The sequence below is a fragment of the Callorhinus ursinus genome, unplaced genomic scaffold, assembly GCF_003265705.2.
Source record: "Callorhinus ursinus isolate GAN/ISIS: 27379988/994484 unplaced genomic scaffold, GSC_fseal_2.0 scaffold22, whole genome shotgun sequence".
Classification (NCBI taxonomy): Eukaryota; Metazoa; Chordata; class Mammalia; order Carnivora; family Otariidae; genus Callorhinus; species Callorhinus ursinus.
This window is the reverse complement of record NW_027397084.1, coordinates 425873-449543: the sequence shown is the minus strand read 5'-3', so window position 1 is coordinate 449543 and position 23671 is coordinate 425873. Positions and strand designations below refer to the sequence as shown.

At 47.2% G+C, this 23671-nt stretch overlaps 1 protein-coding gene and 1 long non-coding RNA gene across 3 annotated transcripts in view; one reads left to right on the top strand and one right to left on the bottom strand.

Moving 5' to 3' along the window:
* The window catches only part of LOC112838030 (uncharacterized), a 30197-nt gene extending 26524 nt beyond the window's left edge, over positions 1 to 3673 (top strand). Inside the window, exons 4-5 of the long non-coding RNA XR_003211865.2 lie at positions 243 to 394; positions 3545 to 3673. This is a non-coding gene — a long non-coding RNA (uncharacterized lncRNA). The remainder of the gene's footprint in view (positions 1 to 242; positions 395 to 3544) is intronic.
* LOC112838028 (natural cytotoxicity triggering receptor 2) lies at positions 1303 to 12270 on the bottom strand. 2 transcript variants are annotated; one of them, XM_025890771.2, is made up of 6 exons: positions 12187 to 12270; positions 11757 to 11855; positions 11267 to 11608; positions 6208 to 6337; positions 5981 to 6091; positions 1303 to 5334 (listed from the first exon to the last, which is right to left on the bottom strand). In XM_025890771.2, exons 2-6 carry the CDS (start codon positions 11845 to 11847, stop codon positions 5151 to 5153), a joined length of 858 nt encoding a protein of 285 aa, XP_025746556.1. In that variant the 5' UTR covers positions 11848 to 11855; positions 12187 to 12270; the 3' UTR covers positions 1303 to 5150. The 2 variants fall into 2 exon arrangements, with proteins under 2 accessions (XP_025746556.1, XP_025746555.1); XM_025890770.2 differs by lacking the exon at positions 12187 to 12270 and having other exon boundaries at positions 11757 to 12074.
* Between the last annotated feature and the right edge of the window lie 11401 nt (positions 12271 to 23671).

The window sequence follows — 23671 nt, the reverse complement described above, 5'->3', positions numbered from 1 at the left end:
TCAGAGTGCAGACCCAGGAGCCCAGCATGAGGGGCCAAGAGCCACGATGAATCATTCCCAGGTAGAAGCAAGGCAGAGTCCAAATCAAGGAATTTCCAACATCTGTCCAGCAGAGCTCCAGTTTTTCCATGGATCAGTGCTCTGTTGGCCTCCCAGGGATATCTCTTGTGCTAGCCCAGGCCTGTATCACCACTGTATGTTGGGTTTGTATCTGGCAGATAACTCATCTCTTCCATCCACAGGTCTTCATATGGAGAACTAACTGCACATGAAGAGCTGTATGTAAGGAACTGCACCGAAGGAGCCTCATCCATACCTGGGCCTGATTTAAGTGACAATCTTCTGGACCTTTAAGCGACAAACTTCTGGACCAATTTGCCAACACCATATTCAAGTGAGATTTGCAAAGGCTTCTGGAGGGGATTGTGTGTATCTTTCTTCTCTCCATTTCTTTATCTTTCATTTTTACCTTTTGACTCCCTTCACCCGTGAGTGTATTTTGGATTGAGTGTATTTTGAATGTGGGAAAAACCTCAATAATTTGTGGCCAGAGGAGGTACTGCGGGGGTTCCATATCTCTTCTTTCAAGAGATGGAGCCCCATCCCTCTCCCTCTGAGTGTGGGCTGGCTCCAGCGACCAGCTTCTGATGAAGTGTGTGTGACTTCGGAAACTAGGTTATGAAAGGCACTGTGACTTCCTCCTCAGTCTTTCTTGGATCAGTCACTCTGGGGAAGTTAGCTCCCACATCATGAAGTAAGGTCCACATAGTGAAAAACTGAGGTCTCGTCCTGGTAACCATGTGGGTAAGCCATCTTGGAAGTGGTCCGGTTGTCAAGCTTTCCGTTGACCCATTTCTTGCTGACATCCTGACTGCAATGCATGAGAGATTCTGAATCATGAATACCAGTTAAGATGTTCCCAAATTTCTGACTCCCCCCTCCAGACCTATCTTTGAGATAATAAATATGTCATTTGTTGTTTTATGCTACTAACTTTTCGGGTAACTTATTACACAGCATCAAATGAGTTGGGAGGAAAATGACAAGATTTTGTTGTTACTGTTGTAAGCCAAGGGGAAAAAAGCATTTCAAGAAGGGAGGAGTGGTGAGTCATATCCAACGCTGCTCATCTTTCCAATATGATGAGTTTTGAGGACTGACCTCTGGAGTTAGTCACTGGAGACTGGAGGAAAATGTTTCAGGGAGTGGTACAAACAAAGGCCTAATTGGAGTGGGTTCAAGAGACAACAAATAGAGAGATATTGGGGGCTGAGAAAAACTTCTTTAATGGGTTTTGTCATAAAGGGCAATAAAATATGGAGCAGTAGGTGGAGGTGCTGTGGGGTCAAGAGAGAGTTTTTAATACATCATAGCCCATTTATATTCTGGTTGTCATGACACATGAGAGGGGGGCGAACTTCTGGAGCAATTTTCTTATGTAGGACAAGAGAGGATGGGATGGGTTCTATATGGAGAGTTTGGCCTGTGATGGGAACAGGGAGAAGAGAATGCACTTGGGGTACAAAAGGGGGATGATTGATGGGTGCAGTTGGACCAAATAGGCCTTGTTGTTCTCAGTGAGTTTAGATGCAAGGGCACCAGATGAGGGTGAAGAGAGGACACTGGAGTTTGAGGGTCCAGAGGGTGGTGTGAACTAGAGGTCTAGAATGGAGAACATTTCTGTACAGAGAGACACTTCCCATGATAGGTTGGTTTTCCCCAGCCATGTTCAGCTTTAGGACAAGATGCAGGATGGAGCAATGGAAAGCTGGATACAACCAGGACTGGAGTTGTGCCAGGGGAGTTCAATGAAAGCAGAGGGGGAAAAGAAACTGAAACTGTGTGCCAAAGAGTGATTGTAAGGATGGGCCATGGAATCCAAGGGAAAGGAAACCATGAGTGAGTTGAGGGAGGGGAACAAAATGGCAGGACTAGTGGATCAGGGATCCCAGTGGTGTTGAAAAGGCACTGTGATCAGGTCAGTAGGCTTGAGTTAGAGAGACAGGTGGTGGCTGGAAGGTGGGTGCTCCGAGTTGAGAGCAAGGAGGGGAGCTGCTATTCCTGCTGACCATCTGAATGGGTGGCCAAGGCAGGGAAGGGGATGTGATCATTGTGGGAGAGGAGGTCAGGAACTGGGAGGCCAGGGATTTGGAAGGATCATCTATGAGTCCAAGTGGGCCCCAGCTCACCAAAGATGATGACAAGAGCCATGGGAGTGACTGTGAGCCAAGGGTTAAGGCCAATGAGAAGAAAGAGGGAGACTCCAGATTGTATAGGAGATGTGATAATAACGGGGTCTATGGTATAGTCTGATGACAGGAAATCAAATCGTGGAGCTGCTTTAGGGAAGGTAATAAGAAAGGAAGTGGCAATGAGGAGTGAAGAGGACACCCTTCCCACCTCAGGCCTCGTGGTGAAGGAAAGTGAAATGTCCCCAACTACAGAGAGAGCAGTGTTCTCGGAAGAGAGGCAGATTTTAGTGAACATAGGAAGGTGACCTACAGAGAAGTTGAGACCACGAGTGCTCATGTTTCAGAGGGCAGAGAGAAAAGATTGATAGATTTGGGGAAGAGAGGGAAATGGGGCTAACTTGATGAATTCACAAGGTCTTATTGCAACGTGATCCTGGGTGATGAGGGAGGACCAGGGAGCCCTGGGCTCTTATGATTGGGATGGATAGGGAAAAAGGAATGAAACCACAAGTCTAGGGGTTCCAGCACTGGCTGTAGGGGGGCGGGGTGGAGAAGGGGCCAGGAGTCTTCACAGGAGCAAATGGAGATCTGGGGTCTTGCTCGGTCCTGCCCATGGTGGTGGGAGTGGGGAGGGGTGGTTTGATGGAAAAATCTTAGTCCCGTCTGCTCCTGCTAAGGAGGTATAGAAGCTGTGTGAGGGAAGTGGTAGTAAATGGGTAAAAATTATATAAATCCATCTTCAAGGATGGAGAGGGAGCTCCATGGACATCTTAAATCTGGGTAACAATTGGGTGACCTTAGTGGGCCAGAGAAAGGTGGGGGTAGGAGAAATAAGAAGTGAGTCATTTTTACCGTAGGATCCCAGAAAGCCCTAGAAATTGGAGGCGTGGGTAGTCCAGGATGCAGACTACAAGTGGGGGGCTGGGGTTGAGAAGCAGTCGGACTCGTAGCTTCTCTGCCTCCCCCGAGACAGAGCGAGTGGGTCAACTGCCCACATCCTTTCTCTTTCCGCTCTTTAAGCCCCACTGACAACCTGCAGGTTAGCCTCTGACGAGGGCTGAGTCACACAGACGCCCAGTCAGGGCACCAGGCACCATAGAGAGAGAAAGTGTATTCCACTTGGTGCCCAAGTGAGTGAAAACAGATGCTGGGCAGAGAGGCCCCTTTGCTTTGTTATAGTTGGTGCCTAAAACCAGGCTTCCACCCCCAGGAGGACAGTTCAAAGAGCCTTTTTGGAGAAACTGAGCTGTCAAAGAGAAAAAAAATGCAGCCGGGCTTGTCTTAGTCCACTTGGGCTGCTGTAACAAAAATACCATTGACTCGGTGGCTTACGAAACATTTATTTCTCACAGTTCCAGAGGCTGGGAAGTCCAAGACCAAGTTGGTGGTGGATTCTGTGTCTGGCGAGAACTTCCTGCTTCATACAGGGCTGTCTACTTGCTGTGTCCTCACATGGTAGAAAGAGCCAGAGAATGCTGTGGGGCCTCTTTTATAAGGGCACCAATCCCATTCATGAGGGAGGAGCCCTCAGGAGCTAGTCACCTTCAAGGCCCCCCTACAAATACCATCATCTGGCGGGGGGTTTAGGATTTCAACATATAAATGGAGAGGGGGTACATAACAGTCCATAACAATGCCCTCGCCAAATCAATGTAGGGTCCATAAAGCTCTGTAATACACATGGAGCATCCAAGCTTTTAACTCCTGATGGGCTGCCAAGAAGCAGCACAGGTTTCCAGAAAGTTCTGAGGAAAGACAGAGGTCAAGGAAAGGAGAAAACAGAAGATATGAAAAAGTATTTGGAGGAAACAGAAGATACACAAGGCTTAAAAAAAAAACCCTCAAAAGTGAAAACTTTAATATTGCCCAAGAAAAAATGGCGTCCCCAAAGAAAACATGCATGCTGTAGAGGAACATTCAGAGAACAAATGGACCATTTAGAAATGTTAAGATGTGGTAGCATAAATAGTAAATCTTCAAATAGAAGAGCTGGAACGTAAACTTGAGGAACTTTCCCAGAAAGAGGAATAAAGAAAAATAGATGAAGAACAGGAGGGAAAAGAAAGAGGCTCAGTCTGGAAAGTCTGACATTGAGAGAGTAAGTGCCAGAGAGACAATAGCCCTACGAGGGGCAGAGCCTGGGGTCACACCAGGCTGGTTTCTATTGTGGAGCCTCCTGCTCAGCTGGCACAGGAAAAAGGAGGGTCACTCCTCTCTAGAGCCTGCAGCCATCTTGGTGGCAGTGACACGGGCAGCACGGGGGGTGCACAGTGACATGGTGACAAAGGGTGGCCGAAGCTGGCAGAGCATGAGGCCCCAGTCATGACACTGGACTCCACCCCCATGTAGTAAAAGTGCACAGGGGTGTTGTTGAGAAGGAATGGATAAGGAGGAACAATCCAGGAGGTAGGGACCAAAGGCAGGACACCAGTTAGGTGATTGACAGACTGGCCGAGTACAAGTGCCCGGTGGTGGGGATTTGCAAAGTGGGAGGAAGAGGAGGGAGAGGTGGAAGCAACAGAGAGAAGCAGAACAGAGGGTCTTGGCAGAGTGTGGCTGAGCAAATGGAGATAGGGAGGGAGGTGTTAGTGACCTGGGATCTTGGCTGAGCTGTAGGGCTGCAGATAGGAGGGGCAAGGGGAGGGAAGAAGGGGCATAAGGAGGAGGGGAAGGAGAGGAGGGAGGGAGAGGGAAGACGGGGAGGGGAGCGGGAGGACGGGAGCAGGGGCATGAGGAGCCGGGCTGGGGAGGAGGCGGTGGGGAGAGGAGTCAGAGTCGCCCGCAGCGCTGGCTCGCGTTTGGTGGGCAGCTGCTGCACTGGCCTTCGGCTCCCATACCTGGACGGTGCTGTCCCAGATGCCAACTGCCTGTGAGCCACTAGTGGGCCTGGATCTTGGGAGGAGGCCAGGCTGGGAAATCCTCCGCCCTGGAGTGAGGGGTGTAGTCAAGGGTCTTGGATCAAGCTCTGGGGGACTTCTGCCTTTTCTTTGCAGTGAGCGAAGGGTTCAGAGGCCAGGCAGGGGCTCCCCGGGGGCCTGGGGGAGAATGGCCATCCTTCTTGGACCCCAAGGCCTGGAGTCTGGGCCGAGCTGCGCACATCAGACACATCCCTCTATGTTGCACACGTGGACTCCTTAAGGCTCTGAGACGGGGTAGGGAGGGGGGTAGAAATACAGAAAGTGACAAATCCACTCTTGGATCTTGTTGCTCTGTCCCCACAGCCCGTCCCTCCTTCAGCAAGCCTGCCACCGGGGACTCTTTGTCTTGCTTTTCACCCAGCCCCACCTACCTTCCCCCTCCTGCGTTCCCCGCTCCCCAGGGCACGGTTCTCCGTCCTGTCCCGTGCACAGCCTCTGTCCCTCGCCATTTGGGGAGGGGCTGTGCCCTGTGAGGTGCCCTGGGTTGGTGGCTTTGGGTAGACCTTCCTGGAAGGGCGGGCGGTGGGAGGTTGTATACAGGCCAGTGGTACAGGACGAGGGATGAATCAGAGTGGGAGAGGGGCAGGGGAAGGAAAGGAGGAGGAGAAGAGGCGGGGGAAGAACAGATGGAGAAATGTGGACAAGGCACTTGAGTTCGAGAGAGACACAGGGGAGCCACTAGTGAGCACGCACGATGGATGGAGTCTGTGAGGGATTCCTCTGGACTGGGTATAATAATACCCAACCCTCTGTTGGGTATAATTTTTCCTGTCTCTGTGTTTGCCGGCTGATTCCCTGTCTGACCATGGGTCCAGGGACAGAAGCTGTTCCCTGCTCCATTTCCCCCCAAGCCCAAGCAAACCCACTCACCGGACAAGCAGGGCTAATAGCACCAGGCTCTTGGCCACAAGCAGTGCACAGAGCATGGGGACCAGAGCACTGGGGGCTGCAGGGTGAGACTGGAGGGTGGAGTTTTGTTGCCTGGAGGACAGGGGACAAGAAGATGAGAGGAGCGTGTTGGGGGGCAGTCTCACCTGCGGGCCCCTGAGCCAGGGCCGTCTGGGAGAGGGTCCCAGAGGGTCCCACTCTGAACTCACTGTGAAGGGGCGGTGAGGGCAGAGGAAGCCCCGGAGGCCGCCCTGACTCTTCCAGTGGGGGGCACAGAGCTCTGGGTCGGTGATGAGACCAGCTCACCGGAAGCCCGGATGGCCTGTGTGGAGGCACGAGCTGTCAGCAAGAAAGAAAGAACCCTCGTTAGCTGGTGGGACAGCATGTCTGTTCTGGCTGGTAGGAAAGATGGGGCAGGGGCCTGGGCTGGACTGGGAACAGCCCATCAACCCTGGAAAAAACCAATTCGTGGTGGTGGGACTGGGCTGTGAAGTCCTGTGGCTCAACACTAGAGAGCTGCGGCTCAGGCTCTATCCAGTGCCTGTGGGCGTGTTCCTGGATCTAAGAAGAGCCCTGGAAGAGGAGTCAGGATGCCTGGGCTTCCCTCCAAGCATTTGTACACATCTGGAAGGGCACTCTCTAGCTCTCAGCCTTCCTGAGTGTAGACACAGTCACTGTCTTTAAGCAGCTCTCATCTCTGGCATCCATTCCTTTCCTCATACTTCTGGGGCTATTAGGGGAAGGGGGTCCCTTATGGGGAACTTTAAGACTGCTTTCCCACCCCTGTCCTTCCTGGTTTGGCAACAGAACCTTAAGCCCTTCTGCAGGCCCCACTGCCTCAGTGGTCTGTGTAAATGCCTTTTCTGGGGCCCCCTCTTGATTCTGAAACTTTGTGAGCTCCCTGTCCCCCATCCCCACTGCCTTGCCTTCCCAGAAAGTCCCCAGACCTACCAACACTAAGAGCTCTTGATGGAGGCTGGTGGAAGGTCACCTCTGGAAAGGTGATGGGGCTATCAAGGAGACAGAGAAGACAATGACTATCGGGGGTGGGTGAGGGCCAGAAGGGAAACAGATGGTGTCAGCCCCAACCTTGTGACAGGAACTGTGGTCTCTCAGTGTCCTCAGCTAGGTCTGCACACCCACCCAGGGCCCAAGAGGGGAGCAGTGTCCCCCAAGCTGGGGAAAAGAGAGAGGCAGGGCCCGAGGAGGCATGGAGGAAAGAGTACTTGATACTGGGATACCTCATGGCTGGGGACTTCCCTGGGGAGAGTCCCAGGCCAACGGACATGTGGACATGATCCTGTCCCACAAGGGCACTCTCTCTGAGGCTGCCTGGAGTGAGGACCAGGAGCAACCCCTACGTCTAAACTGGAGGAGGTCCTCAGGACCCTCAGGGGAAAATTCTAGTCCTGAGCTACAGTGTGTGATCTATGGTTTGGTCCTGGTCCACAAATTGTTTATGACCTGCCTGCACAAGGTAAATATAGAAATCGGGAGTAAGGATCTTGAAACTTTTATATCAGTTTGACATTGCCTCAAGGTCCAAGCATGTGATTGGTAAACTGGTGCAGTTGAACAGGATATAGACCAGTTTGGGTGTTGTCACCCTGTCACGGAGGGCTCCATATGGGGCAAGCTACATGACAGCAGAGTAAGACCATGACATTTGAACATTAGTTGGTCAACTCTAACCCAAAAGTGTATAAAAACCTGAAAAAATTATTTTTATAATTTGTTATTCTTATAATCATTGAAATTTTCAATCTATCCTTTTAAAAAAATTTAGAGTTTAACATGATTAGATAAGACAGAGTAGTGATTAGCTCATTCAAGGAATACTTAACAGCAAAACGAAGTCACTGAGCTTTTTATCAAGAAAAGCCATCTGTTTTCTGAATGTCTCAGTAATAATAAACCAAATGGTGATAGTGGAATTAATTCTAAAGATACTTTCCCTTCTGAAGTTATTCCAAAGGGTTTGCATTGGTTTTATTTGAAAATGTAATCCTTCACTGTGGTAGGCAGAACAATGTCCGTGTCCTACCTAATCCCAGGAACCTGTGAATGTCACCCTACATGGCCAAAGGGACTTCTCAGATGCCATTAAAGTTAAAGATCTTGAGGTGGAGAGATATTCCGGGTGGGCCCCCTCTAAAGATTAGTATTTAAAAGCAGAGAGTGGGGGCACCTCAGTGGCTCAGTGGGTGGCTCAGTTTGTCAAGTGTCTGCCTTCAGCTCGGGTCGTGATCCCAGGGTCCTGGGATCGAGCCCCGAGTCTGACTCCCTGCTCGGCGGAGAGCCTGCTTCTCTCTCTCCCTCTGCTGCTCCCCCTGCTTATGCTCTCTCTCTCTGTCAAGTAAATGGATGAAGTCTTAAAAAAAAAAAAAAGCAGAGAGTGTTTCCCAGTTGTAGTAAGAGAGAAATGCAGCTGGGAAAGGGCCTCTGGCTTTGAGGACGGAGGAAGGGGGCCACAAGCCAAGGGATGTGGCAGCCTCTAGAAGCTGTGAAAGCTGAAAAGTCCATAGTCTGCAAGAAAACAGGACTTTGGTCCTATAGCTACAAGGAACAAAATTCTGCCCAAGACCTGAATGAGCAAGAAGTGAATTCTATCTAACAGCCTTCAGGAAGGAGCAGAGCCTGCTGATGCCTGATTTTAGCCCAGTGAGACCCCTTCCAGACTTCTGATCTGTAGAACTGTAAAATCATAAATCTGTGAGGTTTTAAGCCACTACCTTTGTGGAGATGTGTGCCAACAGCCATGGGAAATGATGACACTCATCTATAGTATGAGTTTTGTAGTTACAATGAATGAAGTACTAAAACCCAGCGAGTTAGCTGTTAAGATGTACTAGCTAATGAACAAATACATCATGAAAACAAGTGACATTTACGTGGAAAACATAAAACCACAAATTCAAAATAAACTTTTTTTTTTAAAAGAGGATTGAATTACAAAGTTCTTAAAAGCAGTCAGTATTTCACATACAAACTCTAACGTGCTGTGGGCTTCTTGTAAAGTAGCAGCTTTGTGTTGCAAAGACAGAGTATCTATCTACAGTTGTCAAACGTTATCACAAGACTGTATTATAGGTATTTGCTCCTCTGTGTTTTGTTAGTCTGTGGCAAGGAAGGGAGCTTAAACATCCCTTTCTATTGACACATTAGCTCCACATCGTCAGGAATTGGCAATTGAGAAGGAAGATCAGCTCCTGGAACAAGTCAAGCTAGCAAAGTATTTTTCGTGGCAACTTGAAAAATGCACACATACTGCAAACGTAGCTATTCTTTTTATTGTACGTGCAATTTTGAACAGGTTGAGAGGTTTTCCTCTCTCGTTTTGCTTCATTGTCAGAAACACAACTAACCCTGAGCTGAAGAGAGCTCTGAAGGGTTGTATTATTGACCAGGGTTTTGGGGCTCCAGTTTCAGGTAGGACTATGTTCTGATGGTTGTAGCTGCTTGGGCAGGAGGACATTCTGGAGCGGTCATTCAGATTAAGGATACTTGCTATAAAAAAGTACCAGCTGACCTCCACTGTGTGCTTCTCAAAGTGGTAAAAATTGTGAATTACATAAAGATGAATGCGTTGAATTTGAAATCATTCTCTTTATGATGTGATAATGTGGAAACCCTGCATGGTTGTTATTGCATGCTAAGTTCACAGTGATTACCGAGGGGGAGAGTTCTGTTGAGAATGTTTAATCTATGAAAAGGGCTTCTAATGTTTTGGCAAGATTGAAATGGAGTTATGACCAACTTTTTAAAGATGTGAATCACACAGTCAGCCTTGTTTATATTAGGGCTTTGAGGTTATTCCATGCAAGGGAAGAACACAACATATTTTTCAGTGGCTAACAAAATCTCAGGGCAAAAACAAAAGTTGGAGGCTTAGAAGAAGTTTCTATGAGTTGTTACAGCATGTTCTTAATTTGGTAACAATTATCAACAGAACAGGAGATGATTTTGATATTGCATATCTGCAAAAGTACTCATGGAAAAACCTTAATAATTTGATACAATGTTTTCAATTTTATTTTCTGCCAAAAGAAGATATGTGATAGGAAGTTCATAGATCCAGAATCCATTTTTTCATCAAAAGATATTTTAAATATAAACATAACTTCATAAATTTTGGAACTAGCTCCTGATGAAGGATTGAGGATGCATTTTGAAAATATAACATCACTCGCTTCCTTTTGTAAAAATTAAAAATAAAAATATTGAGCTTGTGGAAATTGATTTAAAATTCCTGGATTTCTGTCAACATAACTCTGTGAGACCGGTTTTCTATTATAAGAATATATTCTATTATAAGTCTATAAAACAAAACATTTAAACAATTTGAATGTATTTTCTCTGAAGAGTTATGGTGTCTTAGTGTCATTCAGATTAGGTAAGTTAACAAGCAAAAAGAATACTCTTTTGTCACATTAAAATCCTTCAGTGTGGATATACAGGGTGTTTGTTCAAAGTGTGGATGGCATTTAATATGGGAAATTGCTATTTCACTTCTAAGTTTTTGCTCAGTTATGACTGAGGCACAACAACGTTACGACTAGAATGTTCAGCAACTACATCCATCACCTACATGCATACATGCAATGAAAAACGTGGTCCGTTTTTATAACAACTTTTAGCCTTGTGGACCATATGGTCTCTGATGGGACTATTCACCTTCACTCCTGTAGCATGACAATGGCCTCAGCCCATAGATATACAAATGGGCATGGCTGTGTTCCCAAAAAAACCTTTATTTCTGGACACTGAAATTTGAATTTCCTAGAATTCTCATGTGTCACAAAATCTTATTTTTCTTTTACTTGTTTCCCAACCATCTAAAAACCATCCTTGGCTTTCAGACCTGTTTGCTGACTGCTGATCTGGGCCAGGAGGAATGGACAGCCCAACATGCTACCAACATGGTGGGGGGCGGTTTGTGGCCAGTGACCAGACATTCACTGAGTACCTACTATGTGCCAGGTACATAGTGTGCCTTCTCTAAAAATGCCAGGCAGTCTTGGGCTCCCCTGTGGCCAGGTCATAGGAGCTCAGGCTGGTCAGCATGCTCAAATGATCTGTTTGAGCATCTTTTAGGAGGCCTGTAAATCATCAAGACGGACAGCAAATGAAGTGTGTGTGTGTGTGTGTGTGTGTGTGTGTGCGCGCGTGCACTTGTTCCCAACAACTTTCCCAGGAGAACTGGATGGGGGGGCTAGGAAACAAGGAGGCACCAGGAGGGAGTGAAGGGACCCCCGGGAAAGGGCTTACCTGGAGACACTGCCAGATAGAATCTTGTGGACTTAGAGACAGAGTTGCTGGAAGCGTGGTAGATTCTACACCAGTAGTGTCCCGAGTCTTCCTCCTTCAGACCAGTCATGGTGACAGTGAAGACACCAGCACTAGGGTTGTCCCAGATTGAGAATCGAGAGGCCTGAACCAGTCTGCCGGGACTGGAGCTGGTGACTAGCCTGGTGCACTTGAACGCTGACAGCTCCTTACACCAGCCCTTCCTCTCGTAGGGCCAGCCCTTGGGGGGGTACTGGCATGTCACAGAGAGCGTCTGCCCCGCCACTCGGTGAAGATGCTGAGCCTCCGGTAGTGCCCATGAGCCTGGAGAGCAGGCTGCAGGTCAGGGTCACACCAGCATCAGCTCCACCAGCCGTCCCCGCGCACAGAGCACTAGTGCCACGTCCCACTGTCCCAAATGTCCTCATAGCACCTTCTCCTCTCTTCCCCACGCTCTTCCCTTCCCCCTCACCTGGGATCAGCAGTGGCAGCAGCAGCAGAAGCAGGAGTAAGGCTCTCCAGACCCTCCAGCCCTTTCCCTGTGGGCTGGTGGCAGGAGACATGGGGGACACTGGGGAGAGAGAACCAGGAGCTGGTCTCACTCTGCTTAGCTTTTCCAGTGCTTCCAAGATAGACAAAACGAGAAAGGCCAAGGCCAGCCTGGGGAGCGGGAGACCTGGGGAAGGCTGACTGCACGCAGAGGGAAGCAGAGACCTCCAGGGGCAGGTGCAAAGCTGGACGTGGAGGCAACAGCCCTGCTTGGAGCACGGCTCCTGGGTCTCCATAGAGGCTGCTCCTCTCCTCTGTGCCCAGCTGCCCCTTCCCCATCAGGACCTGCCCTTGGGGGAGGAGCTGGGATGGCCAGGAGGAAGCTGTGGTCAAGTAATGGGCTGCCCACCCACCTCTCTCTGTGCACTGCCTCTTCTTTGCAGGACCCTGGCTTTGCCCCCCTCTCCAGGGAAAGCCACGCTGAAGGTGGGTGACGAGCTCAGGGGCACTCAGAGGTCTGAGCAAGAACCCTAAATCCCACTGGCCCTGGGACTGGTCAGAAACCTCATGCCTAGTCCTGCCTGGTGAGTCAGTGATGTGTTTCCACCCTGGGAGGTTTTACAGGTGCTGGAGGGGAGAGGAGAGCAGGCGGAGTTTCAATACCAGTAAGAAAGAGCAAAGGAGGGGAAAGTAAGGCTGGGAGCAAAGAGAGCCGGGCTGGTGGCAGGGATGGGTCAATGAGGGGCGGGGGGGTAGAGCACAAGAGCCTGGACCCCCAGTTACTTCTAAATCTTCAACTCCTGCCCCCTGTGGGCACAAGAGCGCTGGTTGTGTAATTGCTACACAAACAGACGCAGGACTCCGGCATCTCTTTCTTTAGTGAATGTTAGCACTTTAAAAAATGATGCAATTTACAAAGAGATTTTCTATAAAACAAAAAAGAGAGAGAGAGAGAGAGGTCAAGACACCTCGCCCTGTGCTAACATGTAACTGCACATTCGGCCACCAGGGGCTCTGCCAGTCTAGCAGCCACTGCAGGGAGCCCTGCACAGAGCTCATGACTGAAGAGGGGCTTTGAACCAATTGAGGTTATTGGTTGCACATCCCCTGTGGCCCCCTGCCCCCTGACTCCTGCTCCCCATTCTACCTGGGTGCAGAGCCCTGCTCCTAGCAGTGGGAGTGAGCAGAGACTGAGGATAAGGGCAAAGGGACAGACAAGAAGAGAAGGGACACAGGAGGGCCGTGGGCTCTCTTGCCTAGAGACTCCCGGGGAAAAGCAGGATGGAGTTGTGGAGCCAGAAGGAAAGTTTGGGACGACGCCCACTACCCACTTGCCTGAGTTAGGTTACTCAGTGTGTTTGTGTGTGCTCTCTCCACACGGGGGAGCTGAGGCTCAGATCTGTCCGTGACCCGCTCAAAGTCACATGGTGCCATGCAGATGTAGCCAGACCAGCTTCCTGACTTCTGACGGGGCCTTTTGCTGAAGCCTGGCCCACAGGGCAGGAAACCAAACCACATGCACTTGCAGAGGTGAGCTCCCGGCAGTTTGTTTCCTGGCCTTGGGCTGGGCTCCGTGTTTCCTCTCCGAACCTAATAACAGACAAAATGCGGGGGTGGGGGGCACCCTTCTAAGGGACGGGGGTTTCTGGCCCTGGCTGGTGTAGGTGTGTGTCCCTTGCGTGAGGGTGTGCAGCAACTATTTCCCACAGCAATTTCCCCTTTGTCTGGTTGCTGCTGACCACCGGGAAGGGATGCCTCCTCCCTGCAGCTCCCCAAGATCACTTTTTGCCCACAGTCCACTATCTCTATGTCCCCCCAGCTTGGGGTTGGCTCTGACTTGTTCCCTGCTGATCAGCCTGGGTCTGTAGTGCCCAGGGGACAGGAAGTTTTTGAGCAAACTCCTATACCTCTAAAAGTCTGAGTTTTCTGGGGTGCCTGGGTGGCTCGGTTGGTTAAGTGTCTGCCTTCTGCTTGGGTCATGATCCCAGGGTCCTGGAATCAAGCCCTGCACCGGGCTCCCTGCTCAGCGGAGAGCCTGCTTCTCCCTCTGCCTATTTGTGCTATCTCTCTGTCAAATAAATAAATAAAATCTTTAAAAAAAAAGTCCAAGTTTCCTCCTTTAATAGATAATGATGGATCACTAATATGATCATTCTGGGAATAAGTAAACCCTTGCAAACATTTACAGAAGTGCCTGTTACATGGTAACTTCATGGTAACTCTTCAGTGAATATCTGTCATCAAGAATCAACATCCACAACATCATATGTGCTTGACTTTTAATTATATATGTAGACATGGAATAAGCAGTACAGCAAACTTCTAAAAGGAAATAAAAATAAAAGTTATGTCATTTAGAGCAGAACTTTCTAATCATGTCCCTGGTGCCAGAAATTATATAGGGAAAAATGCTCAGTCATTCTACATACAGATTAATACTTAGACATGATAAAAAGATATGACAAACAACATTTAATAGCAAATCACAGCTGTGAATTAAGGTTTCCTTCCTATTTGGCAGATAAAGGGTTATTCGATTTCATATGAAAAACAAGTCTTTTAAATAATAAGAGAAAATGAATATTTCAATAGGAAAAGGGAGTGAAGTTATGAACAAGTACTTTTCTACAGAAGAAATACAAATGAACAATGTTAAGGAAAACATATCCAAAGGGGATATTATGAAAATAAATGCAAAACCACTCTTCTCATCAGATTGACAAGAGTTAAGATAAATGATGATAACCAGGGTTGGAGGACCTTTAGGGAAAAGACAATTGCATATTCTACTGGGTAAACATATTGATACCACCTTTCTGAAAGACAGTGTAGTCAGATTAACCCAAATCTACTTTAAAAAAGAAATCACCTTTGACTCAGCAGTTCTAAATCTAGGAATTGAAAAAGGGTACAGTGGCTGTTGCAGTATTATTTTGTTTTAAAATTTCATCAAAATCATGCTTATACATGTCTTCAAAACTTGTAGCTCCAAAAATTGTAGGTTATAAACTCATGTTAATAAAAATGCAGTAGTTCTATGCCCAAACACTCTAGCTCTCTTTCTTGCTAGGGAGTCACTGTTTTTTTTTTTTTTTAAAGATGTATTTGTTTATTTGAGAGAGAGGTGAGTATGTGCACGAGCAGGGGGAGAGGCAGAGGGAGAGATTCTCAAGCAGACTCCCCGCTGAGCGCAAAGCTGGCTGCAGGGCTTGATCCCACTCCCCATGAGATCATGACCTGAGCAGAAACCAAGAGTAGGATGCTCAACTGACTGAGCCAGCCAGGCACAGCCCCCAGGGAGTTTCTTTTAAGTAGTTTTTGTATTTACTGTTATACCGATATTTCTCTAATAGACAGGAGTTCGTATTATCCATGAAATGTGCCCTATGGAAGATGAAGTTTTCTCTCTGTCCCATCATGCCCCTGCCTGTCCCTTCCTCCACCTTTATTCTCCAAATAGTCAAATAGAGTTACTAATAAAATTAATTTTTAGATTTTATTCTTCCTGACCATGTATATGTCTTTTTCATAACCCAGTCATATAGTTCATAATGATTACATTTCCTCTGTGGTACAGCTTTTTATTTTCCATGAAGTTATTAACTGCCTTAATTTTAAAGTTTATATTCTAGCCACCATCATCAATTCATCCCTAAACTCTACTCCCAAATGTAAATTTCGCCTTAGTGTATTTGAATATATCAGTTCATCAGCTGGCTTTGTTCCTCTGGTCCATCCCTAGGTGGTCTAATGTCCTCTGGCCCCAGTCTGGACTAGCTTCCCCCAGGCCTTTAGCAAAGTTGCCTCCCTGACATATCCCTTTGGCCTTCTCCTTGGAAATGCCCTTGGGAATGCCCTTGGCCATATCCAGTGTTGAAAATGCTCTCTTTCTCGACCCCACATCTAACTCTTTCTTTGTTTGCTCTCTCCTTTTAGGGCAAGGGTTGGCGAACTAGAGCCTTTGAACAAAATTGAACTCATGACCTGAATTTGTAAGTAAAGTAAATGCAGACATGCTCCTTCATTTATGTGTTACCTGGAGAATCTGTCATGCTCCGATGGCAGCTGAGGAACAGTGACAGAGATCCTCTGGCCCATGAGCACAGGATATTTACTATGTGGCCCTTGACAGGAAAAGCTTGCTGACTTGAGAGATGGAAGATGACAAAGAAGAGAGAAGCAGCTAGCGTGTGATGGTGTCCCTGAAGGAAAGGCCAGAAGCATGAGAATGCAAGCAACAAATGTAGGCTGAGTGGGAAAAAGAATTTCTTAAGTGCTGGATGACAAATGTGATTTTCCGTTAATAATCGCTGAAAAAGGTACAAACTATCAGAACACGGGCCAGATTCTGCTGGAGTAACAAAGGACCCCAGTTGAGTGTGTTCACACAAATAATGTCTTTTCTTGCTCCTGTGAAGCCCACGTGCCCAGATGACTGTCCAGGGCGGGAGTCTGCTGTGGGCCAGTTCAGCATCTGAGGGACATTGACTTCATGGATATGCACATCAACACGTGCTTCTCTGGCCATCACCACAGGGAAGAGAGTGCTGGAAAGTGGAACTCTTGTTCCTCAATAGCTCTGTGGGAAGTGAGACACATCACTCCCAAACATTGCACTAGCCCGGCAGGTCGCCAAGGAGCTGAGAAACAGGAGTTTTCCATTTATGCAGAGGTAAAGGGGAACCAAATACTGGTCAGCAATAGTGATGCCTGTCACACACTTCTGTAAGAAAAATCCTGCAAGTTCCAGAGCTGGAAGGAAGAGACAGTTACTTCCAAAGGAATGAAAAATGAATCTCACTGGCTTCAGAGCTTCCTGCTGCAAGACCAAATGTCAGAAGACAAGAAATTGGTTTCTGGGGCACTTGGGTGGCTCAGTTGGTTGGATGTCTGCCTTTGGCTCAGGTCATAGTCCTGGGATCGAGCCCCGCGTTGGGTTCCCTGCTCAGCGGGGAGTCTGCCTGTCCCTCTCCCGCTCCCCCTGCTTATGTCTCTCCTTACTGTGTAGGGACAACCAGACCGTGTTACACATGATAGCAACCACATCCCTCTCGGACAAAAATGATTTGAATATTGGCTTCAGTTCACTGTTAGTTAATTTTTTTAAAAGGGCCAAAAAATGGTGGTGGTAAGCACTGAGATAAATCCAAAGAAAGAGAGGTTTAAATAATTATTGCATGCTGGTGATAAAGCTGACCAAAAATGATGTCATTGTAAAATCGTATTTTGTAATTGTTTGTTTTTTGTGAATATATGTGCAATTAATTTTTGTATATAGATCTTATATCTGGCTAAATTAATAATCCATTATTTCTAATCATTTGATTATTCATTTATGATTTATATATATTGAATTGTAACATAAATAATAAATTTACATCAGCGTAATTAAATATAAATTTAAAACATGAATATCATGTGAAATATTTTATAAGAATATATTTATATTTATGTATACATATAAAATATATAACATAAACATATAGTGAAAAATAAGACTGTCCATCCAGAAAGGTGAAAAAATTTAAATATGATGAAATGAATAAATGCGCTGTTGGAAAAAGATTTTTAAAAGGAAATACTTCTTTTTTTTAAAAGATTTTATTTATTTATTTGAGAGAGAGAGAGAACAAGCAGGGGGAGCTGCAGAGGCGGAGGGAGAAGGAGACTCCCCGCTAAGCAGGGAGCATGACTGGGCAGGGGGTGGAGCTCAATTCCAGGACCCCGAGATCATGACCTAAGCTGAAGGCAGATGCTTAACTGATTGAGCCACCCAGGTACCCCTAAAAGGAAATACTTCTATGTTCCTTTGGGAATGACAAATTAGTTGAAATCACAAATATGAAATGTATAGGGGCTCCTGGTTGGCTCAGTCAGTGTAGTATATGACTCTTGATCTTGGGGTTGTAAGTTCGAGCCCCACATTGGGTGTAGAGATTGCTTAAAAATAAATCTTAAAAAAAACTTAAAAAACACCAAATATGAAATGTATTAGAAAACATACAAATGATTGAATGTAATTCTATAATCACAAAAAGTAAAAATCCTGATTGGATGACCTCTTAGGTTCCTAGAGCTAATGTAGCAAATGACCACAAACTGGGTTACTTAACGGAAATGGAGACATGAAGTCTGACATCAAGGTGTTAGGGTTACTCTCCCTCCAGAGGTTCTAGGGAAGGATGCTTCCTTGTTTCTTTCAGCTGCTGCCGGCTCTCAGCTGGTGGCCCCATCATTCCCATCTCTGTTTCCTAGTCACGTTACTTGCTCTGTGCAAGACTCTGTCTAATCGCCTCAGCCTCTCTCTCCTATAAGGAGGCAGGTGATTGCATTCAGGACGCATAAGAGAATCCAGTATAAAGGCCATTTCTCAAGACCCTTAATTTAATCACATCTTTTGCCATAGAGAAGGGCAATACTCATAGGTTCTGGGGACTAGGAAGTAACTATATCTTTGGGGGTCATCTCTTCTGCCTTCTAGAGATGAATTTTTTTTTTCTAAATGAAAATGTGAGTGAGAATTAGGTCAAGATTTAAAATTGTCAGCTGACAACTAACCATGGATGATACTTGTATGGGTGTTAAAAAATCTGCCTACAAATCAGCCTAGGTGCTGATTTGGGTGTGAGTCCCGACATACTTGCAAGAGACAGATGATGCTTATCAAATCTGAGCTGTACAAAGAGGCAAAAAGATAAAATGCTTCCTGGCAGGTTATAACAAGATAAAGAAAAAGTTTAAATTCTTGTAAAAGCTTGACCAAAAAAAAAAAAAAAGGCCAAAATTAAAAAAAAGTGTGTATAGCAAATTAAAGACAGGAGTATATGGAAAGAATAATAAAAATCATGACTAAATCGCTTGTATTATGTGAATACAATGTGTTTGGCTATCAAAGTTAGGTCAATGCTTGATTCTATTTCAGTAAATCAAAGGAGAAAATTATATGAAGATATTGATTGATTGCAGAAAGGCATTTGGTAAAATTCAACATCCATCCTAGACAAATCTTTTACTGTTCTATAAATAGGAAATTGCTTACCTAATAAAGAAATTGTTTAGTGAATTAATCAGCTAACATCACTAGGAAGAATCATGTTAAAGGCTGAGATCAAGATAAGAGCACTCAATGTCAAAAGTATTGTTTAACATAGGGAAGTTTATTGTTTATTATTTAACATCTGGAAGTACCAGCAGATGTAATTACATAGGAAAATAAAACTGGACACATAAACAAAATAATAGGCTAAATTACCATGATTTGCTGGTTCTGTAGTCATCTACTTGAAAAACTCAAGGATATTTGCTGAAACCCCATACAAACCAAAGGAGAGTTGTCAAAGAAAAAACAAAGCCGGGCAGCAGCTAAAGTGGTGAAAAGAGATTTTATTTAGGAACTACTGCAGTCGGGAAAGGGAGACATCAGTACAGAACTGGGCTCAATTCGGAATACAGCACAGGCCAGTGGGGATTTATAGCCAGAAAACAGGTGGGGGTCAGGGGATGGAAAATTACTGAGAGGAAACATCAGGAGTAAGGGGGAGGGGTGCTGGCTAAACTGACTCCACCTAATAGGATTCTTTGCTGAGGACAGGCTGGGGGGACCAGACATCACTGGGCCATGGCGGAGGATGAGGAACTCCATCAGATATTGATATTAGGGATATCCATGTCTTCACCTGCAAGGTGGGCTGCACCTACTGTCCCTGGGCCCTGGAGAACACAGAATTCATGCTGAGCTTTAGAAGGAGCATAGAACAGTGGAAAAATCAGGGTTCTTGCTAAAACTGGATTTTACGAGGAAGTGCATTGATGGGCCTAGGAGAAGGTTCAGGAGCCTCACCAAAGTTTGGTCAAGCAAAGACTCCTTTCTCAGAGTTTGTTCATTCATTCACATGTACTTTCAGCAAATATTTGCTAAGATCCTACCATTCCAGACATAGGGAATAGATGAGACAGCACGCAGTCATGCAGCTTATATTCAGAGAAGGGTGTTTGGCAGGATGGGGAAGGCAGAAAGGAGAGAGGAAATTAATATGCAAGTAAACAATAACCAAGTCATAATAAGAGTAAGCACTATGTGGAAAATCATAAGATAGTCAATATTTAATTAAACATTAAAAATAAATAACCATCCATTATAACAACAATAATCATTTCAGACACAGAAACATTTGATAGAATTTGCCAGTGAGAGCATCCGGGTCTCTAGCTTCAAGAGAGGCTGAGAGATGGGTTTTTAGCAAGACCAAATGCCACAAATATTTAAGAAAGAAACAATTCCAAATTGAAACTCATAAAATAGACAACACATCCCAGCTCATTTTATAAGGCTGGAATTACCCTGGGTACAAAAAGCAGAGAAAGGAATTAGAAGCCAGGAAAATGACCAATCAATATCCCACATGTATCCTGAGCAAAATATTAGCATACTGCATTAATAAACACAAAAGATACCACGCCCGCATCAGACGGGGTTTTCCTGTGCAGCGGCCTGGGGGGGTCTCGGGGCTGGGTGAGGTGGATGACAGCAGGTGGGGCACTGGCCCCCTGAGTGGGGACCCGAGAGGACCTCACATCCGAGCAGATGGCAGACTGAGGGACAAAAGGAGGAAAAGAGGGGAAAGCCTGATCTGGTAGGAAGCTAAACACATCAGAACGACTGTCTCTCATTCTGCCAGCACCAGACTTGTCTTAATGGTTTCACTGATGAGGGACTTGCGTGCTTGTTAGAGTCAAAGGAAGGCCAAGTTCATTTCTTTAAACGATGGCTCGGGGTGCCCCCTCCCCACATGTGTTTGAACAATTATCATGGTCAAGATGGGAAAAAATAGAAAAATTCTATAATTGAGAAAAACCCTTCAAGGTACTTGTATTTCCTCTATTGTAGAATATTGTAAAACTTTGATAAACATGACCTTTGAATTAATGGTGCTAGAGTTTCATGTCGGTCCCAAATTTGTGTCAAACTGGAAAGTTATAAAAAGCTTTCAAATACATGGTTTACTTTGTCACCAAACCCACCACGCCTTTTTCAGTTTCTGGAATCCTTGCCTCCTCCTTCCACCTAGAAGACAAGAGTTATCCACCAGGGAACCCCCCCACCCCCCATGCAGCGTCTTCCCCTGCGGGGCACGCTGAATGCCCTGTACCCAGCCGCTGGAGGAGACAGAATTAAAGCAGAGCTTTTGAAAGTGTGGAGGAGTGATCAGCCTGATCCTGTGTGTGTGTGTGTGTGTGTGTGTTTGGGAGCCAGGAGTGGTCAGAGGGGTTGGGAAAGAAATAGCTCAGATCCACTCAACCCGGAGACACCTGGCCCTGAGCATTCTCCTGGGCTGCAGGAAACTCTGCAGGGGACCCAGACTAGAGAGCCCCAGGTGGGAAGACGCAGGGAAAAAGCAAGGAAGGCCATTAGATGTTTACCAGAGCTATTGACCTCATGGGCTCAATGGAACAAAAAGGTGTAATATTCCTATTTTACAGTCAGGGAAATGGAGTCCCCTCTATCCCTGCAGCCATGGTGAGAGGGAAGAGGAGGTCGAGTTGCCCTTCCTTACCCTTCCTGGGACAGCTGTGGTCTGAGCTTCTCCATTTCTTCTCCTGTCCCAAATCCTGGGTTTGGAGGAAGAAGGCAGGTCCTCTCTAGATGGTCATCAGAGTGGGATTCCAGAGGTAACAGGGGCCACCCAGGGCTATTTCCTTTACCAGGGCCACCAACGGTGCCATTCCCTGACAGTGAACCCTAGTCCCACACTTCCTGGCCATCTCGCAGAACCCGGTTCCCACAGAGCCCGATGACCTCACACTTACTCAATCAGACTCCTCCTGGGAGAGCCAAACTTCTGAAGAGGGGACCCTTCTCAGGATTGGGGACCAGAGACTGATTTGGGGTTCCTGTCTCTGCAGTTTCCATCCCCGGGGATGCCACTGCCACTGAGCTCTGACAGGTCTGAAGGCCCAGATGCTGCGCATCGTCTGTACCCATGGGGAGTCTAGGACCCCAGGCTCTGCTGGAGGGTGTTCACCCCACAGACCCTGGTGGGGAGCCCACAGCGCAGAGAAATGGCGATTCCACCCGCCAAGTGCTCCCTGTCTGCTGCGAAGGGAGGGCCTCCTTGTCACACAGCAAAGAGCAGGTTAGAAGGACTGAGGACCACAGGGAGGGCAGTGTGGGAAGGAAGAAGGTAACCTTGGGAAAGGGAAGACTCCAGGAGAACTTCTCACCCGGTAATGGCGCTCTCCGGTCAGCAGGGGGCAGGGCAGCCCGTTTGTTCCAGCAGCGCTCTCCTGCCCACCGCTGTGGCGCGAGGAACAGGTCCCCTGAACCCGAGTCAAGCAAGTCATGCGACAACAGCCCACCTCCCGCTGGGGTGCCTGCCCTGCCGGAGGGCGAAACCAGCTGCAGAAGGAGCTCTGCAATGCCACCAATTCACCGGGGAACCTTAAAGGAATCACCAAGACTCCTTGTGCCTCAGTTTCCTTATGGTGAAAGGGGGGTAGTGACCACTGCTTCACAAGGATTTTGTGGAAATGAAATTAAACCAGGGGTTCCCAGACTTGTCTGCACACTGAGATGACGTGGGGAGCCTCACCACACTGGGCTAGGTTCTTTGGTCTGGGTGGTGGCTTAGGCCTGCACATTTTTTTCCATAAGCCTGAGGTGATTAAAAGGTACAGACAAGTTTGGGACTTCCAGAGTTAAATACTCCTGTGACCAGGCTTTGTAAACTCTAAGTTGCAAATCTGGTTTTTCTCTTTTTCCTGAAGACTCTTTTCCCCCTATTTTGTTTTCATAAAATTGAAATTCCATCCCCTCTCTTCTCATACTTCCTGTATAACCTCTCAAAATGGAAAACGCAGATTTCCCTCACAATCTGAACCCAGGCTACTCAGACATTCCCTCCTACCACCTGTATGAAGTTTGTCCAAGGTGCCCGGAGTAAAAACCTCCTGAACCAAGGGAGATAGGCAGGGTGCCGTGAGTCCAGGGGAGAGTCGGGTCCGAGGCCCTAGTATCTTCACTCTTCCCCCCAGTGGGATCACCGTCAGAGGGGGACAGCTCAGGCACCTGCAGGGCTCAGCCAGCCCAGGTCCAACTTAGATAAAATCCTTAGTAGTTTCAGCCCATTGTTTCATGTTTACCTACACTACCATAGTCATGGCTGTACAGAAGGGAAATATACTTTGTATCCACAATCGTGTGGAGCCCTTGTGATCTTCATATAAACCTACTCAGGAAAGAGACCACTACACATGAAATAATGTGGGATTTGGCATTCGGGTGTTAAGTACTGAGCCATACTTGGAGCTGATGATCGGGGTGCGTGAGGGGGTGCTGTGAGAGTCGGGGAGCTTGCCTTGGGGTTGCATGGCCTGGGGATGTTTTACTATGGTTCCCATTAGTTGCAATGGGGTCCAGGCTCGTAGTGTACATCTTGGGGGGCTATGAGAATCTATGAGTAAGTGTGCCTGTGTCATTTCAACCACGCTCCCTCCATGCCAGGGGCTCTCTGCTCTCCCTGGGGGCACAGGTACTTAAGGGTGGCTCAGGCCTCAAAGAGTCCCTACCTGCCTTGGGTCAGTTCTCTCCTGGCTTTTGGAGATGGGTGGAAAAGCCAGGCCTCTGAAAGGATGAAGTGAAAGGAACCGAGATTGAAAGAAGTAGGGTGGTCTATTTCTACCTAGCTTTCCCCTATAAGTGCTGGGTGGGGAGTGGGGTGGGCCTGGGGAACCCAGAGCAGCCCCAGTGCCTGGACCACCCGGCTGAGCAAGGCTGAAGCTGGAGATGCCCCCAGCAGCTGGAGGTTCCCACAGGGGGCCCCCACCTTCCCGCTGCCCACAGAACCCGCCCTGCAGGGCTCACACTTACTCAATCAAGACCTCTCCTTTCTCAATCTTGCC

Excerpts from the sequence above, each read along its gene's own strand:
- LOC112838028 (XM_025890770.2), bottom strand. The coding sequence starts at position 12,069 with ATGGAGACCCAGGAGCCGTGCTCCAAGCAGGGCTGTTGCCTCCACGTC. Across the intron at positions 6,092-6,207 it reads GCCCTCACCGCCCCTTCACA|GCAACAAAACTCCACCCTCC; the intron begins GTGAGTTCAGAG and ends CCTGTCCTCCAG. Across the intron at positions 5,335-5,980 it reads CTATTAGCCCTGCTTGTCCG|AGCCTTAAGGAGTCCACGTG; the intron begins GTGAGTGGGTTT and ends ACCCCGTCTCAG.